Genomic DNA, 17,174 nt, shown 5'->3' with positions numbered 1-17,174 from the left:
ATTTATTTCCATCTTCACCAGAAAATCACATATTTCCATACACATCCAGAAAACATACGATATAAGGCATGTGTTTCTAAAGCATATGGATGATAAATTGATACGTATTCCTAATATACATATGTTCATACATACATGCACCACAATTCAAAATCACTTTATAATCAATTAGTACTATTTTACATCGTATACTACTACTGATGTTTCTGACAGTTTTCGAGTTTATGATATATATATATATATATATATATATATATATATATATATATATATATATATATAACCTTGGTTACAAAAGAAATCTTCTTTAATGCAAATTTATTCTCCATATGAACACATGATTAATGGCATAATAAATCTTTACCCTATTAATTCTCAGTAAGTATAAGTAATAAAATTACATTTTTTATTAAATTTAGTCATTTTATTAAATGTAATTACTTATGTATATGTAGGAAGCAATTACGAAGATGATCATTATCTTTGAACACAGGGATCGTTTAATAATTTAACGTTTAAAATAAATGCTTCTCTAAGAATATTCAACTTGATAAACTATACCCTGAATATATATATTCTTTAAGTTACAGATAATAGTACGTTCTTACAAACGCTATTAAAATAAATATGCTGCTGGATTCTTTTCGATTATTATAAAGATTACTTCCAAAATTATTTCGTAAATCGATATAACTATATTTACTAAAATAATGTATGTATATAATGAGGCCTGAGTATATTTTTTATAAAAGTTTCAATTACACTATTTAATGGAAATTGTAATTCTGTATTTAGTGCCATGTTGATATCTTATAGACAATTATAAAACTTATAAGCAAGTGAAATTATGAAAGTTTACAGAGATGTGATAATATTACTTTCTTCTTATTAGTTCATATCTTTTTTAAATTCCTCTGTTTCTTAAATCTTTCACTTTATAAATTCGTACAAGCCAATGTTCTGTAGTGTAAGCTTCTTCTAACATGTCTAGCTCAAAGTCTTTATTACCAATTTCCATGTTCCTAACTCTGTCATATCCAGAGGGTTTGCCTGTTTAATCATAAAATTATTCAAATTATATTTATTTTAAACTAGTATAAATTATATTCATGTCATAATAAAAAACTTACCCCCTTCTGTATAAACTTGACCGAATCTGTAATAACACATTTTATACATAAGACAATTGAGCAAAATTGGAGAACCTTCTTTGTCAACTCGGAATTCTCCTGCAGAGTTATAATAATCCCACTCTGTTATAGATTTTCCTTTTTCAGTGCTTCCGCCGATACGCACCATCCATAGGAACTTATTAATGTCTGAAATCATAATTGAACAAGTTCTTAGACAATTTTAAGTTATAGCTTCATTTAGGTTTATATATTAATTGTAATACCATCCGACGAGTAGCCTGTAAGTCCTCCAAAAATAACAAGAACATAATTAACATCTAGTTCTCTCATTATTTCGTAAGCTTTTTCCTCAGAGCTTGCCATTGCTTGGCCGACTCTTGATATGTGAGTATTGTTCCATGTATTGTTGTCTACTAAAATGGTACGATTTGCCATCGCCGTGATCTGGTATCCATAATCCCACCAAGACATTACTTTGGCATTCTGCAGTTAAGAAACGTAATTTTAAATGTTGCAAATTAAATTGTCTAAGTAGACTTATAAAATTACTTCTGGCGTATTCATCCGTAACCAATAATACGCTTCTCTAAAATCATCAAAGATCATGCGACCACCATCTGGAGAACGCGCCGATAACACGATACTAGGCGAACTATAAGCTTCTGCTGTAACCCATGTACAGTGGATGGTATACGAAAAGAAGAGAATACACATTACTGTTATAAAGAGCGTGGCAATCTGCAAATCAATATGTCAATATAAAATTTCGTAAAAAATGAAAGTTAAGAAAAGATGTTCATTGTAATTACCTCACTTCTGAGTATATAATTACTTTCAAACTTTTTCGACTTTTTATCTGTAACTTTTCCTCTTTCTACTTGTTTCATATAAGTGATGAGTAAAGAGGAAGCTCCGATGCCACCCAAAATACACATTACTGGAGCCAAAACCAACATTAATCGAACCATTACACCCTGTATAGTTTAAAATTTAAGTGCTTGTTCGAATTTTCGACATCAATTTTTAACGAATTTTTAATGAAAACTTTTTACTCACAGCAAAGTATAGACTTGTAACTCCATACAAGATGAGGAAAATATTTGAATCTGTTAACTTAGAAAAACAGAAGTATAGACCCGAGGGAAATAGAAATACTAAAATCTGAAGATCAAAGTAAAAAGAGCTCCATGATGTTGGTTGATGTTCCGAAACAGACGCAATTATCGGTATGTGATTCTTTGCATAGGACGGGTCCAAAAGAGAATAAAAGCGACCAGTCCATGGAGATATTTTTCCTTTCAATTTAGGATGATAAAAAATTAATAAATGTTCTTTATAATCTAAAGAAATATATTATCATTATTGTATATACCTGTAATAGTTAAGATAACACCTAATACAAATGAAATAGTAACTACAGAAATAACAAGACCACGGAATAATACTTCGAAGTCATCTTGTGACATTTTACTACGCAGATAATCAACTAAAGCGTGAATCTGGCAAAGTCCAAAAACTCCCAATGCCTGTACAAAATATAAATTAATTTTGTGTAGAGAGTATTTTCTACAAAACAGAGATACTATATTTTATACTTACAAGCATGTGTTCAGAGCTCTGAACAGGTTGAAAACCAACAAAAGATATTTGCATAGATAAAATTGTTCCTAAACAATATACAATACTGTATGCAATGTATATTCTATGAGAAAACCTGCCAGTCACCATTAAAGTTAATACATGTAAAGGAATTAGATTAATTAGGAATACATAGCCACCCCAAGAAGACACCATATAAAAATATGCAAGAGCAGCACATGTTGCCCAACAAATTGCTCCAGTTTTAACTGCTTTGATCCACATGTAATATGTAAATAACATACAAAAAATAGCTATGCCTTCATTATCATAAGATCCTGCCACTGATCGTGATATATAACCAGGTACAATTGCTATCATAGCTGCAGCAAACAATCCTGATGCAGAATCCTTAAAATCATACATGAAGTAATGTATTTTTGGTTTATTATACTAAAAATACTACATATATATTGAATATATTTTTACCTTCAGTTCTTTGGTAAGTAAGTAAGTAATAATTGTTGTCAAACTAGAAAATAATGGAGCTAGGAAGACACAAATAGTGCGTATATCTAAGGTAATATTTAATAACCATGAAAGGCGATATAATGCTGCTGATGTTATCATTAATCCTGGATATATTGTTCCTGAAATAATTAATGATTAAAGTATATTACAATTAAAAATTAATATAAAGGAACATACCTCCAATTATCCTCCCAAGAGGATACCAAACACGATCATCAAACCAATTATGAAAACTATAAAATCCATTTTCTGCTAAATACTTTGTTGTGCGATAATTAAAATATGGATCAAATTCATGGATAACACTCTCAAATCTTAAGACAGAGAACAATCTTGTTGCAAAAGCTATAAAAAACGATTTCATTTACTTAGAATATTACAAGAATTCTTCTTATTTTAATTTAGGAAACTTACATAAAATTGCTGCAAGAGATAACACAGTCAATTTCAAAAGAGTCTCCTGCTTCTGTGCAGACATACGTAAACCTCTTGTCTTCATCAATGTAACCATATTGATGAGGCTATAAGGTGTTACTCTCTTAAATAATTAAAACACCACCTTTATAAAATTTACCTATAAAAAATGTACTATTATTTATACTGATATTATATTTATTTATTTGTGATAAAAGCTATACTTGTATCATATGCGGAAAGCAGGTAAATACTAAAAAAAATTATATGTTAAAATCTTCAATGCATTATTATACAGGATGTCTCAATGTTCAACAGCCAAATTTTGTCAACATATTTTTATATTGAAACAAAAAACAACTTCAGGAAAAAGAATATATTTAACAAGTAATATTGATACATGTGATAAAATAACATAAAGGGTTTATTGGTTCACATTGAAATGAAGTAAAATCAAAATGAGTCTTATACTTATCTAATCTATACTTATTCTTGTTTTACAGCACTGTAACTACAAATTTATTATTGTTCCTATATTGTTATATTAAGTATTTTTATTACAACTTTTTAATAAAGTTTTAAATGAGTTATGCTTATATAACATTTTTTGCTTGAATATAGCCATAAATTACACTGACGAAACTCGGCTGTTAAATCCTGAGGCACCCTAGTTATCATATCAATAAAAGCTATAACGAAAAACACATGGCGTTTGTCATTGTCAGCAATAGGTTATGATACTTCATAGAAAAGAGATAGTAGAATAGAAAATATCGAACGTACGCGATTAAGAGATAAATGAATGAATTAATAAACATATTGCCTCAACAAAAAAATAGCAATTACATGCTAAATGAACTACATGAATTCAAATGATAGTTTTCCTCATTAACTGACCACGTACACAAAATTACCGGCCGGTGACATATGTATATTTTACATCACATATCTAATCGTTCCGCATCATATATTTATGTAGTTTTATATATGTTACGTAAACCGTGATGTGAACTTACGTATTTACGAATTTTACAATACAAGAAAAGTAATAAAATAACAACGTCATTTAAATTACTAACTGAGAAACATCGCGACTCGAAAGAAAAAAGCATAGATTAAAGTCAGCTGCTAGTTGCGCTACCTACAATCGAAATAAGACCAAGCAAATTATTTGGTATTCGTGCATATAAGTACGTTATAGAAAGAAAGAATTAAAACTATTCTTTGTTCAAATAAACATTGATTATAGGTTATTATAGGTTAAATACTGAGCGATAAATTACTCTCAAGTTAAAAATAAAAAAAAATTTTAATGTAAATACGTCCTCTGGTGTAATTTTTAAAAATAAGATATGCTTATAGCAATTGCATCTCGTGTATAGTTGTTCAATGGTTTATGATTATCAATAAATCTATCGTTCCCGCCAGAGGACCGGTATTTGTATTATGTTGCACGAGATTTCTTTCCTTTCATTATATTTAAGTACTATATTTTGTTCCGCCAGATTTGTGTTTTTATAACATTTTATTTACCGTAACAAAATGACCGAAGGTAATTTTTAATTTATATGATTGATCTATATCTTTAATGTCACATGAAAAATCTAACCTGCATCATATAAATGATTAATAGATATTTGAACTGTATTCCTTTTAACATAATGCAACAATTCCTATATTTTAGCATTTTATTATAGTATTATATAGCCTTAGAAAAATATTCTTAATCAATTATATATATATATATATTCTATTTTATTTTTTATATTATTCTGATTAATCATATAAATTGTTAACAAAATGTTATTTTATGAATTTTATAGAAAAGGAAATTACACAGGATATGTGGACTCCTTACAAGGAACTACAGAGTCTTGTGGAACGGTATATTACTTCTTCTCCAACAACTTATGACCTTCAATATCCTGAATTTACAGAAGCTTTACGTAACCATAGGCAAAATTTTTTAACTCTTTTAAAAAATCCTGTAAGTGATTATATGATATCATGTATTTAAGATTATGTGAGACAACAAAAATATTACAAATTTGTATAATATATGGTTTAAGATATATTCTATTGCAGCCGCAGAATGTGAACAGCAGAGAAGAAATAACAAAGGGAGCAACAGATGGTATTACACTTCCTGGCTTAGGACATCAGTTGTTGTCAAAAGAATTGGTGGATGAAACCCTTATTATATCAGACATGTATGAACTTAATGAGTTCATGGCATTAGATCTTTTATGCACTGCTCAACTACAAATGCCTCATCACCCTGGTTTACCTAGAGGATTAACAGCTATTTTATTATATTATGATGGAAAGAAAGCGCTTACATCAACTTTAAGAATGCTTATACAAGCAAGAATGGGACATAGTTGGAATATTGATGCCCCAATAGCTCTTCTGAGACATATTACGGAGTATACAAATAAATTACAAGAAGATGGTTTATTAGATAGGATTTTATCATTGTTAGAAAAAATGGATCCTGTGAAGGAGCAAGACCTACTAGAAAAAAATCGAGCATTAGGTGGATCAAAGCATCGATACATGGTCATGAAACTTTACAATGATTCTAGACAAGATTTAGCAGATATATTATATTTATGGTCTGCGCAATCTTCATTACCAAATCCAATCTTATTTCGTTTACTATCTTTATTACAAACGAAACAAATTGATGAAACGTATGAAGGTGGTATGGATAAAGTTACGCTTGCTATTATAATGAGTGTATTAAATGCCATCAATTTTAGCTCGTTACATAGTCATGAAAATGGCGAAGGTATATTCTTTAGTCGACTATAAATATAAATTTTGTGTTGTGATTTGTCATATTATATAGAGTCTTTTTATTTCAGAACTGATCAATTCTATGCCATTAATTGCAGAAAGAGGAGCACACGACGAACTATATCAAAAATTAATATCAATGAACATCAATTGGGAGTGTGCTAAATTACGCGGACTTATACAATTTGCTTTTGCAGTTGCTCTCACAACAATAAAAACCACCGCTAACGTACAGGTCTTGAATATTACTATTGAAGACGAGAGATTACTGGAAGCAGCATTAACAAATAAATGTTTTCATTTTATGGCTGAATTATTATTTAGAAACAAGAGCATATATTATGAAGAATTTTATATCCGCTATTTCCACTCTCTTATTTCCGATTTTATATTATTGATGCCCTTAAAAGTTAAAGATCTACGGAGTCGAGTGGACGAATCTATGCGTTTGATTCAGGCATACCAGCAAGAGGGTATCAAACCACCCTTGAATCTAGATAATCATTTTGAATATCTAATGTTAACTGTGGCAGAATTGTATAAAGAAGACCCTTTGAAACTGGAATTAGTTATGGACTATTGGTGTCATCACTCCAGTCATGATTCTACACACGCATCTGCTACTACATACATTAATCGCTTGCCATCTAGACAAGTTGCTCTTTTTAAATTTGTACGCCTTGCTGGTGAAATATTACCAGCGGGATTATTTGTTCCATATCTTAAAATGATCGCATCTCTTGCATCTTCTACACAGGCAGCACGGCAAGCATTCAATTTTCTTAAACCAAATGGTAAGTAATTCGTGTTTCAAAAATATATTATTGTTTTCATTGAATGAATTAATAATTGAAAAGTAAAAAAAATTCATAGGATCTTCAGGATCAACAACAATTTCGTGGGATCACTTTTTTAAATCTCTAAGCCAGTACTATGATAATCTTAGGAAAGAACTACCTCCCAGTCAAGACACTGTTTACCGACAAAGGAGCCATCCCAAAGGCATTACACCCGAAGAAAGTAAAGGTCTTGAAGCAGTGCTGTTGGTCGTTCAAGTGATTGCGAAAAACGACGAAATATCAAGAATAGCAATATGCGATCATCCAGGGTGGAAAGTATTACCATCTTTAATCGGTTTAGTCAGTTGTGGAATACCGATTCCACTGAAGAGTGTTTTGATACGAACACTCGCTGCGTTAGCTAGATCACCCGAAAGTTCATCCACCGTATGGCAAAGTTTGGAGGCTGCACAAATACTTTCAACTATACCAACGATAAGCAGCTATCAACCAAGAGGAGTTCAAAGTGAATTAGAGGAGGTTGAATCAAAGAATGAAAGATATCCATTAACACGAGCAATGTTAGAACTTTTAGACGTTCTTACTGATTTTCCTGTATTGCGACTATTAGGAATGGGGCAGCGTAATCCGGGCTTTGATCCGTATTTACATTTTATTATTAATACTGTCTTTTTAAAGTTTCATACACGGTCATACAAGAACCCAGGAGAAAAATGGGAAGTTGCAGAAGCTTGTTTAAAAATATTTTCAAAGCTTATTAAACAATATGAACCAGCTGTAGAAGATTTCATTGGATGCAAGATGGAGCTCCAGAATGGAGAAGTTACAATAGTTAATTCTGCTCCTGGTTATCATATAATGACCCAATTACATTCCAAATCCGAATTACTTCATGTTATACTATATATTCTTGATAAAGGTTGTACTCATTTCGATACTTATGAACAGTTTCCTGCTAAAAAGAATCTTGAAAACGGCACATTGTATTGTTTGGAAATATTGGAAAGAGGATTAAAAACGCAGCACAACTACATGGCTCAATTAGCCGCTGCGAAATCAATAAATAAAATTTTGACCGGACTATCAAGATTACTTTTAGAGGTGGATCCACAGTCAAAAAAGCCTGATTATATGATCAATGTTGCTAAATATGTTTCGTATAGTTCTTGGCTTCCACAACACGCGTTTCATGCTGTCGGAGTTATTCATGAAGTGACCAACGAACCAGGAGCAGATTCCGAATTGCTTTCTACGTTTACAGCTACTCCTACTTTAGCCACAAATATCAGGCACGGTTTTGTGGAATGCTTAGATGCAGATACAACTTTCGATGAAGATACGGAAAACGAAAAGCAGTACACTGGTAGCTGCAAAGAACGTATTTTGCTTTTGATGATGCAAAGTATTATACGACCTACTCCAAATCTTTCTCACTACCTGTTAGGATTTGAGATTACCAAAGATATTAGAAAAACCGTTCTACAGCAACCTGGTATTCTGGGCTTCCCACGAACATGTCTGCATTCAATATTAGGAATTTTAGAGCAATCTCTTGAACGTGGCCGTGACAAAATAACAGAAGCTTGCTATTGTTTCCTCCATACGTTAGCTGTAAATAACAAGACATCTGTTCCTGTATTGCGATTTTTGCGAACTAGCGTAAACCAAGACTTCGTACAAAGACATCTCACGAAATTACCATTTGAGGGACAGAACAAAGCAACAGAGCTTGGTTGTATGTCGTGGTTATTAAAGATAGCCGCAATTGAATTACGTGTTGCTGGTGGTAGCTTACAAAATTCTCTGGTTCAACGATTAGTTGGAAACTTTGGTCAAGAAAAAGGGCAAATTGTGCCATCACAGAAACTTCTGATGGACCTTCTGCATTATATCGAATTTCAACTTCAATTGGAATCACCATTATCTCTAGATTTCTTCGATCCATCACAAGTAGAGATGGTTTTAGGACGATGTAGCGTTCCAGTTACATTGATAGGGGGCCCTCGACTTATAGACATAAGAAAGCTACATTCTCTTATCACAGAAGAATTGGCTGTTACTCAAAGTAGTGCAACCGCGACTCAGCGTAATCTCATGCAACAAGAAGTACAGAAAATTTTGACATACGCTTTAAAAAAGAATCAAACAAAGCTTTTATCTTATGCCACTGTCAAATTCGTAGAGGGCTGGTGTCAAACAACAGAAATACTGTTCTGTGTTGCAACAAATCAACAACTTCCTACACCACAAAAACAGAATCTGCTGTTAAATCTATCCCACGATTTGTTACAGAAAATGACGTCTTGCGAAGCTTTAAGCGAGATAAAGACCTTAGTATCTGGAACAGTTCTGATGTTACTTGTACATTTGCGAAACAGTTTTCTCACGCAAATAGATAACGAATCATTTCCTTCGTCGCCCTCGAATACAACGATGATGAAGATCATTTTGAGTCATATCCTGCAATGGATCTTGAATGCAGGAGCTTCCTCACAAAAAGTAATAACCCATTTATATGCAGCATTGCTAAATTTCCTCTGTGTGGTCGGTTTAGAAAAATCAGAAAGTACGAACATCATTGATTTAATGTACGTTAGTCAATTAGATAGTTCAGTGAACAGAGTAATGCCTGTTCAAGAACGTTCTCATCGTTACGCGACGATACAAGTGATAAATAGCTTTGGAAATAAATTGATGGACATTTTATGCCATAATTGTTCAGGTGGTCATGACGTTTGTAAAATGTTAGCATTGTCCTGTCTAGACAAAATCTTGGAATTGGATTACGACAATGCCTGGATCATTTATTTAGCTAGCAGAGGATATTTAAAGCACATGATAGATAGTCTTTTAGAATCTGATAATATGTTACGGTGTATGCTACAACCCGAACCTGAGACGTTAAGACCACTATATTTGTATGAAGCAAAAATGGCAACATTTTGTAGAATGGCCTCCACAAGATTAGGTGCTGAGAGTCTTTTAGAAAATAGGATCTTATCATGTATGTCAAATATGATTGTATTTGATCGACATCCCGATGTTCACATAGGATTTGAAGGAGGTGACTATTCTTTCATACCCTCCATTGGTCAGCGTTATCAGCAAATCTTCTTGCCAGCTTTGTACCTTTGCGATGCTCTACTTACTACTCTGGGAACAGAGAACCAGTCGTGTGCCATACAAGTTTGTGGCTTTCTACAGAGCCACGGAGATATTGTTAAAATAATACTACAAAATGCCTTTTCAAAAGCGAATACACTTTTCTTGAAAGAGATCGCTTGTCTTACAGGAGTAATATCCCGATCTGCGAATATTGATATGTACAAACTGGTAGATGACGAATTGGCTAGATCTGAATTTGACGACTGTAAATTAGGAGACATTAGTGGCATGAGAGAACTTCGTGCTCATTTGTATGAATTACAAAGATTAATGCTGTCGCTGTTGTATAAATTTCAATTGCAGCCCGCTCCTGTTCGTTTATGCCACGAGAAAACAGAAGCAAACCAGCAACATATTTCTTGCGTACAAATAGTTGCAAATATTATGCTATACACTCGTAATCAGATGCAACATAGTAGAATGGATCAAAAAATAAGGAATGTGCTGTTTGAGCCTCATTTAACACTGAAACCAGGAGGAAGGGAAAACAGAATGAAAGACATTTCTGGCGGAGTACATTTAGGAACGATCGTTGATCAACTTGTATCTGTTACGGATTTATTGCACACCGAATTACCTCACATTGATACTCTCATTAGCAAGTCGGCAATGATAGGAGAAATGAGTACAACTGAATTGAAAGAATATATGTCCGAAGAGGAAGCGGAACTCGATGTGCAAAAGCAACGAATAATAGTGGAACAGCGATTGAATCGGTGGGTGAAAGAAAAACGTCAAACTATAAAGTATTGTTCTTTAATAATAGAACACGCATTATATATTCTGTGGAGCCATTTGGATTTCTATATGATACAAGTAATGTCACGGTACAGCCGAATGCAAGGTAATATGACATCTATTAATGGTACAATATAATTAACGATTCTTCAAATATTAAGTAAATATTAAGTGAAATATTAAAAATTTTTCTGTTTTAGTATCTCCAGCAGGTATAGATGAAGATATGGTAGCATGGAAAGCATCTTCAGAAACTCTAATGGAATTAAAACAAGGTCTTGTTTCTACATTTACAGATAACTTTATTACACAATTATTAGATACACATAACGAATATGCAAAAAATACAGTGGATCACAGCTTTGTTGAAGCCCTTGTTAGAAGAATTAAAAGGCTATTACAGTTTATAATTGTACAATAACATCCCGTCTATAATTCGAATTTATAACATATTTTTTTACATATCTGTGTATTTACGAACATCTGCCAAAACTCTCGTAGACAGTATTTATTATAATAATTCGACAGATACAAATTTTCAATAAATGATTTATATAAAAGTACAATTTACTTTAAAAAAGTACCTTCATGTTTTTATTAATTAACATTCTCGAATTATAATTGAACATTTAGAAAATTGTTGATGTATATCATTTTGAAATACAATTTTGTTAAGCATAATAATATATATGTAAAATACATTTTCATAGTTATGTTCTGTTGCTATATTAAAATTATGTTGTGTATTAATAATAAATATTTATAAATGCCTTTTTTTAAATTTACAATTCCATATATTACAATAAGTGGAAGAAAATATATTAAATATTTTCTAAGAAGTAATAACAGCCTCATCCCATGGCCCATAAATATTATCTTTGTACTTCTGGCATCTTACATACCAATAAGGGCAAATAAAATGTAAAAATACTATAGTTGCAATAAATACATAAGAAAGAGTTTGTGAAACTAGTAGAAGAAAATATAATGTATTTAATGTTAAAAGACTTGAGATCAGTATTTTGCTAGTTAATTTATGCATTAAAAACGGTAATAAAACAAAACACTGAACAGATACAGTGAGAAGAGAAAAGGCATGTAAAGGAGATGCCAATCTAGATGCTAGCATTAAGGAACCAAATATTGAAGATGTTATGGACAAAGAATCGGACAAAGAGATCTGTAAAGGACCGTACTTACTAAATATTAAATGTACCAAGAACATTAATATTGTCATGGCGTAAATTGTATCTGTACTGATGGTATCCGTTAAAGTTTTCAAAACAGGTGACAAAATATATCCAAATGTAAGAAAAATCAATACAGTTCTAACATGTTTTGTGAACTCTATCAAAGTACTTGCCTCTTTCAAACAATATATAAAATAACCCAATATTGTGAATATTACCCCAAATACAAATATGATATCAGGTCTGGCCCATTCATTGTATAACCAAATAAATATAATAACAAAAAGAATGACAATATTTAGTTGAATGCATATGCTGGCACCGAAAGTTATTGCTTCGATTAATGTTACATTATTTGGTTTTATTTTGCGTAATTGTTCTAAGAATGAGCTATTCGTATAATTATCCGGTAGACCATAATTTTCATATAAATTCTTCTGCCATTGTAGCTCTACTGTCATAATGTATGTTGCTCTTTATTTTTATCAGAATTTTAATCGCGTAGAATATGAAATTTGATTTTCATTAATTAAATATCATGAGTCTGGTGTTACCATGATATGATGATTAAAATTTTCATATATCCTTCGTAATTCATTCGCTGGATTTTTGCTTTGCATATAACTTACTACAAAAGAAGTAAATATGATTTGAATTAATTTTAAATCATATATGGTTGTAATTCTGAATAAATTGGGTAAATTGAGTAAATTGTTTAGCATTATGACTATCAAACCATACACTTTAGTAAAAAGAGGTTATTGGAAGACACTGCTGTGCGAATCCTTCTGAATTCGTTAAATCATAAAAGATATCTCTTTGAATGATAGATTCATTTATCTCGTCTGAATTAACCAATCAAACGTAATTTATGATATCAGTGATCGCATAGATAATGATTGATTCCTATCTGTGCTGTTGTTTTCCATAAAATAACCGATAAATGTATTGTCGAGTTGTTTGTATATTTTAACTGTGTAATAAAGAAGTGCGTGGCAAGAATATGGCAGATATTTTGAATAACTCGAATGTAATTCATTTCAAAGAAAATACTTTATTTGTTTCCTCAAATATATCATTCACGCGGGATTGATATGCTACAGTAAGCTATTTACATGTTAAATATTTCTTCACTTAAATGTAAGCGTAGGTAAATACAAATTATTTTATACAGGGTCATTGGTAACTGGTGGTACAAGCAGAAAGGGGGTGATTCTACGCGAAAAAAGAAGTCGAAAATATAGAATAAAAATTTTTCGTTCGAGGCTTTGTTTTCGAGAAAATCGACTTTGAATTTTCGCCCGGTACGCGTGCACTTATCACGTCTCGTTATAACGGATCTCACTGTAGATTTTTAAACAAATTAAAAAAAAAAAAATTTTTTTATTCTATATTTTTGACTTCTTTTTTCGCGTAGAATCACCCCCTTTCCGCTTGTACCACCAGTTACCAATGACCCTGTATATGAAAAATATGTTCTTTTTTCATTTTTGTAATATTATTAACATCATTGATTATATCTCTGTATACAGTTTTATGTTTCATCATTACAGGACAAAGTTATTACATATTTCATGAGTAAGATAAAATTCTAAATAAAGATGCAGAAATTTAGACAAGCTCAAGCAGAAAATAAAATAGCGATTAATAAACATTTAGAAGCAAATGCTTATCTAGAATCTTCCAGTGAGGATGAAGATGATAGAAATGAAGAGGATATACAAAATATAGTTGGAAAAGTAATATCTGCCTACCAAGGCAAAGAGGCAGATGCAGAAAAAATTTTATCGTATTTAATTAATATTTTTCAATCTGGCAATGCTGTTTGTTTAATATGTATTTCAACTGTAAAAAGAGCAGATCCAGTATGTTTTTTTAAAACTATATAAATTTATGGTATATAAACTTTGTTATACATTTTGCATTACAATATATGTTAATGTTCTAGATTTGGAATTGTAACAAGTGTTTTGCTTTCCTACATCTGTCTTGCATTTTGCATTGGATACAGGATAGTTTGAATGTTAAACGCGAGAAAGGTATCACATCATTATGGGCATGGTAAGAAATAATTTAAAATGTTCTGCAGATATGTATATTGATAATACATTCATTTAAATATTATATATGAATATTATTCTAGTCCAAAATGTCGTATGGAATATAATCAAGATGACATTCCTCGTAACTATAAATGCTTTTGTAAAAAAACCATAGATCCCCTATATAGTCCATGGAATATTCCACATTCCTGTGGAGAAACATGCGACAAACTGCTGCAACCAGAATGTGGTCACAAATGTGTTTTGCTTTGCCATCCTGGACCATGTCCTCCTTGTGCAAAGACGGTATCTATTAAATGCTACTGTGGCAAACAGATGCCTCAACAACGACGATGCAATGCCAAAGAATGGAGTTGTGGTACTGAATGTAACAAAGAGTATAAGTTATGTTCACACACTTGCAAAGAAGTGTGTCACTCAGGGGAATGTCCTCCTTGTCCAGAAATATTATTACTAGAATGCCACTGTAAGAGTAACAAAGAATTAAAGCAATGCTCTGAAGGTCTATGGACTTGTAATAAACTTTGTGGCAGACCTCTTTCTTGTAATGTTCACATATGTCAAAGTAAATGTCATTTAATTGGCGACTGTGGACCCTGTCCATTGGAGAAGAATAGAACCTGTCCGTGTGGGAAAAAACGTTATGCCATTTCTTGCAAACAAGAAGAGCTACCCACATGTGGAGATACATGTGGAAAATTATTAAATTGCGGTTCGCATTATTGTAATATGAGATGTCATACAGATCGTTGCGGGCAGTGTTTAGAGGTAGTCACAAAATCGTGTAGATGTGGCAGCTATCAGAAAGAAATTGCATGTGGCAAAGAATTCCATTGCAATAAAAAGTGCACGCAAATGCGGTTGTGCGGAAGACATTTGTGTAATAAGAAATGCTGCGACTGCTTGATTAAAAACACGTATAACGTGTGCGAAAAAGTATGTGATAATGCTTTAAACTGCCGCAAACACAAATGTGCTGCTCCTTGTCATAGCGGCCCTTGTTATCCATGCGCACGAACTGACGTTATTCAATGTAGATGCGGATATAATAAGATAACAGTACCATGTGGTACGGTAAAAAAGATCAAGCCACCATCTTGCAATAAGCCATGTAAAATACCTCCAATTTGCCATCATCCCAAACGAGAAACCCACAAATGCCATCAAGGTCACTGTCCACCTTGCAAAAAGATTTGTGGCATGATATATAAACGATGTGGTCATTTCTGTGTAGCTGTTTGCCACACGAAAGTGTGGCTAAAGGTGAGCAAAAATGACATAAAGACGCAACCAGCAGGACCATGGGACATACAAAAGGAAACTTATCAGCTAAAAACATTACCATGTCCACCATGTGAAGTTTCTGTACAAGTTACATGTTTAGGAGGACATGAAACGCGTCCATGGCCTTGTCACATGGCTAGACCTACGTCTTGCGGAAGATTGTGCGGGAAAACGTTATTATGCACGAATCATACATGCGAATTGATTTGTCATAAAATACCATCATCTGAAGAAAATAAGAATGGTACCCCGTGTATGGAATGTGAAAAACCATGTTTACTTCCACGACCACAAGGATGCACACATTTATGCTCAGAACCTTGTCATCCTGCACCATGTAACCCTTGCAAACAATTAGTTAAAATTTCATGCCATTGTGGTATAAGCACTTTATATCATAGATGTTCTGAATTAACATCGGCTAAAGCTGAAAGACGTAATGAATTGCTCAAATGCGGGAATCAATGCCCCAAAAATGTAATTAAATTATGTATTACCATAGATTAATAATCAGTCTATATATATATAAATAGTAAATGTACTATAATGTTAAATGTGCTAATTATGTTTCATTTCAGTATCCTTGTGGACATCGGTGTATAAATGATTGTCATCCTGGTCCATGCAAGAATGAAAAGGAATGCAACAAGAAGGTGAAGCTGTTTTGCGTGTGCAGACGTATTAAGAAAGATTTTATCTGTTCTGTGGTGCAGAAAGAGGAAATTTGTATAAAATGCGATGATATTTGTGCCAAACTAATAGACGAAAAACGCCAAGCCGAAGCTGCTTTATTAGAACAAAAGCGGCAAGCTGAAGAAATACGTAATCAACAAGAAATAGAGAAATTTGAACGAAAATTTAAACCCCGTCGCAAAGGAAAAGATAAATTCGATAAAAAACAATTACAAAATGAGACATGTAATAATTATAGAAAATATTGGATTTTGGGCATTTTAATATGTACAATAGGTATAGTAATATTTTACATGACTGCTCAACAATTGTAACGAAATTATGTACATATTAAACTGTATGTTTGCAATGATTTGTAATTATAAACCTAGATTATATTTTTAATTCTAGTTTAATCGTTTGAGTTCCAGGGGTCATTGAAAAAACTGAGTCGAAAAATCAACAAACAACGCAATAGCAATTTGTTACTTTATGAAATATATCTATATTATTATATATGCGTACTATTAGTTTATAAATATTTCAAGTTTTGTTCAATAAAAATTATTAGGAAGGTAACGATGAAATACAAAATACCGTCAGTCGTCCGTAGCGTTTAAATATACTGGGACTTTTCGACACAAAATCGAAACAGTGCGATCACGCTGCTTGGAACTCAAACGGTTAATAAATTAATGCCGAAACTTTCAATAATTTATCGACTAATGTAAAATATTTCAGTCTATTAAATCTTTCTTGTAACTTGTAGAATTACAAGGCCCAAAGAATTTTTGATTATGTACATTT

General features: G+C 32.2%; 4 protein-coding genes across 8 annotated transcripts; 2 read left to right on the top strand and 2 right to left on the bottom strand.

Annotated features, from left to right (window-relative positions):
- Window positions 1-766: 766 nt before the first annotated feature.
- On the bottom strand, window positions 767-4,775 carry Stt3A (catalytic subunit 3A of the oligosaccharyltransferase complex). 3 transcript variants are annotated; one of them, XM_033333521.2, is made up of 12 exons: window positions 4,673-4,775; window positions 3,657-3,816; window positions 3,420-3,587; window positions 3,201-3,361; window positions 2,733-3,122; window positions 2,506-2,659; window positions 2,190-2,428; window positions 1,943-2,107; window positions 1,683-1,871; window positions 1,397-1,616; window positions 1,131-1,319; window positions 767-1,050 (listed from the first exon to the last, which is right to left on the bottom strand). In XM_033333521.2, exons 2-12 carry the CDS (start codon window positions 3,751-3,753, stop codon window positions 905-907), a joined length of 2,118 nt encoding a protein of 705 aa, XP_033189412.1. In that variant the 5' UTR covers window positions 3,754-3,816; window positions 4,673-4,775; the 3' UTR covers window positions 767-904. The 3 variants fall into 3 exon arrangements, with proteins under 3 accessions (XP_033189412.1, XP_033189410.1, XP_033189411.1); XM_033333519.2 differs by having other exon boundaries at window positions 4,554-4,764; XM_033333520.2 differs by having other exon boundaries at window positions 4,561-4,764.
- A 304-nt stretch (window positions 4,776-5,079) lies between these two features.
- Nup205 (nuclear pore complex protein Nup205) lies at window positions 5,080-11,724 on the top strand. Its single transcript, XM_033333906.2, has 6 exons — window positions 5,080-5,208; window positions 5,480-5,643; window positions 5,742-6,447; window positions 6,524-7,249; window positions 7,329-11,264; window positions 11,359-11,724. Exons 1-6 carry the CDS (start codon window positions 5,199-5,201, stop codon window positions 11,577-11,579), a joined length of 5,763 nt encoding a protein of 1,920 aa, XP_033189797.1. The 5' UTR covers window positions 5,080-5,198; the 3' UTR covers window positions 11,580-11,724.
- PIG-C (phosphatidylinositol glycan anchor biosynthesis class C) lies at window positions 11,437-13,223 on the bottom strand. Its single transcript, XM_033333928.2, has 2 exons — window positions 13,090-13,223; window positions 11,437-12,976 (listed from the first exon to the last, which is right to left on the bottom strand). Exon 2 carries the CDS (start codon window positions 12,807-12,809, stop codon window positions 11,991-11,993), a length of 819 nt encoding a protein of 272 aa, XP_033189819.1. The 5' UTR covers window positions 12,810-12,976; window positions 13,090-13,223; the 3' UTR covers window positions 11,437-11,990.
- Window positions 13,224-13,314: 91 nt separating this feature from the next.
- LOC117156669 (NF-X1-type zinc finger protein NFXL1) lies at window positions 13,315-16,754 on the top strand. 3 transcript variants are annotated; one of them, XM_076618246.1, is made up of 5 exons: window positions 13,315-13,450; window positions 13,902-14,213; window positions 14,297-14,409; window positions 14,492-16,172; window positions 16,274-16,754. In XM_076618246.1, exons 2-5 carry the CDS (start codon window positions 13,950-13,952, stop codon window positions 16,700-16,702), a joined length of 2,487 nt encoding a protein of 828 aa, XP_076474361.1. In that variant the 5' UTR covers window positions 13,315-13,450; window positions 13,902-13,949; the 3' UTR covers window positions 16,703-16,754. The 3 variants fall into 3 exon arrangements, with proteins under 3 accessions (XP_076474361.1, XP_076474362.1, XP_033189807.2); XM_076618247.1 differs by having other exon boundaries at window positions 13,361-13,488; XM_033333916.2 differs by having other exon boundaries at window positions 13,363-13,498.
- The last annotated feature ends 420 nt before the right edge of the window (window positions 16,755-17,174 follow it).

The sequence above is a fragment of the Bombus vancouverensis genome, chromosome 4 (assembly GCF_051014615.1).
Source record: "Bombus vancouverensis nearcticus chromosome 4, iyBomVanc1_principal, whole genome shotgun sequence".
NCBI classification, from domain to species: Eukaryota; Metazoa; Arthropoda; class Insecta; order Hymenoptera; family Apidae; genus Bombus; species Bombus vancouverensis.
This window is presented reverse-complemented; position numbering and strand designations above follow the sequence as displayed.

Excerpts from the sequence above, each read along its gene's own strand:
- Stt3A (XM_033333521.2), bottom strand. The coding sequence starts at position 3,753 with ATGGTTACATTGATGAAGACAAGAGGTTTACGTATGTCTGCACAGAAG. Across the intron at positions 2,108-2,189 it reads TTACAAGTCTATACTTTGCT|GGTGTAATGGTTCGATTAAT; the intron begins GTGAGTAAAAAG and ends TAAACTATACAG. Across the intron at positions 1,872-1,942 it reads ATTATATACTCAGAAGTGAG|ATTGCCACGCTCTTTATAAC; the intron begins GTAATTACAATG and ends ATTGATTTGCAG.
- Nup205 (XM_033333906.2), top strand. Across the intron at positions 5,644-5,741 it reads TAACTCTTTTAAAAAATCCT|CCGCAGAATGTGAACAGCAG; the intron begins GTAAGTGATTAT and ends ATTCTATTGCAG. Across the intron at positions 7,250-7,328 it reads CAATTTTCTTAAACCAAATG|GATCTTCAGGATCAACAACA; the intron begins GTAAGTAATTCG and ends AAAAATTCATAG.
- PIG-C (XM_033333928.2), bottom strand. The coding sequence starts at position 12,809 with ATGACAGTAGAGCTACAATGGCAGAAGAATTTATATGAAAATTATGGT.
- LOC117156669 (XM_076618246.1), top strand. The coding sequence starts at position 13,950 with ATGCAGAAATTTAGACAAGCTCAAGCAGAAAATAAAATAGCGATTAAT. Across the intron at positions 14,214-14,296 it reads CTGTAAAAAGAGCAGATCCA|ATTTGGAATTGTAACAAGTG; the intron begins GTATGTTTTTTT and ends TTAATGTTCTAG. Across the intron at positions 16,173-16,273 it reads GGAATCAATGCCCCAAAAAT|TATCCTTGTGGACATCGGTG; the intron begins GTAATTAAATTA and ends GTTTCATTTCAG.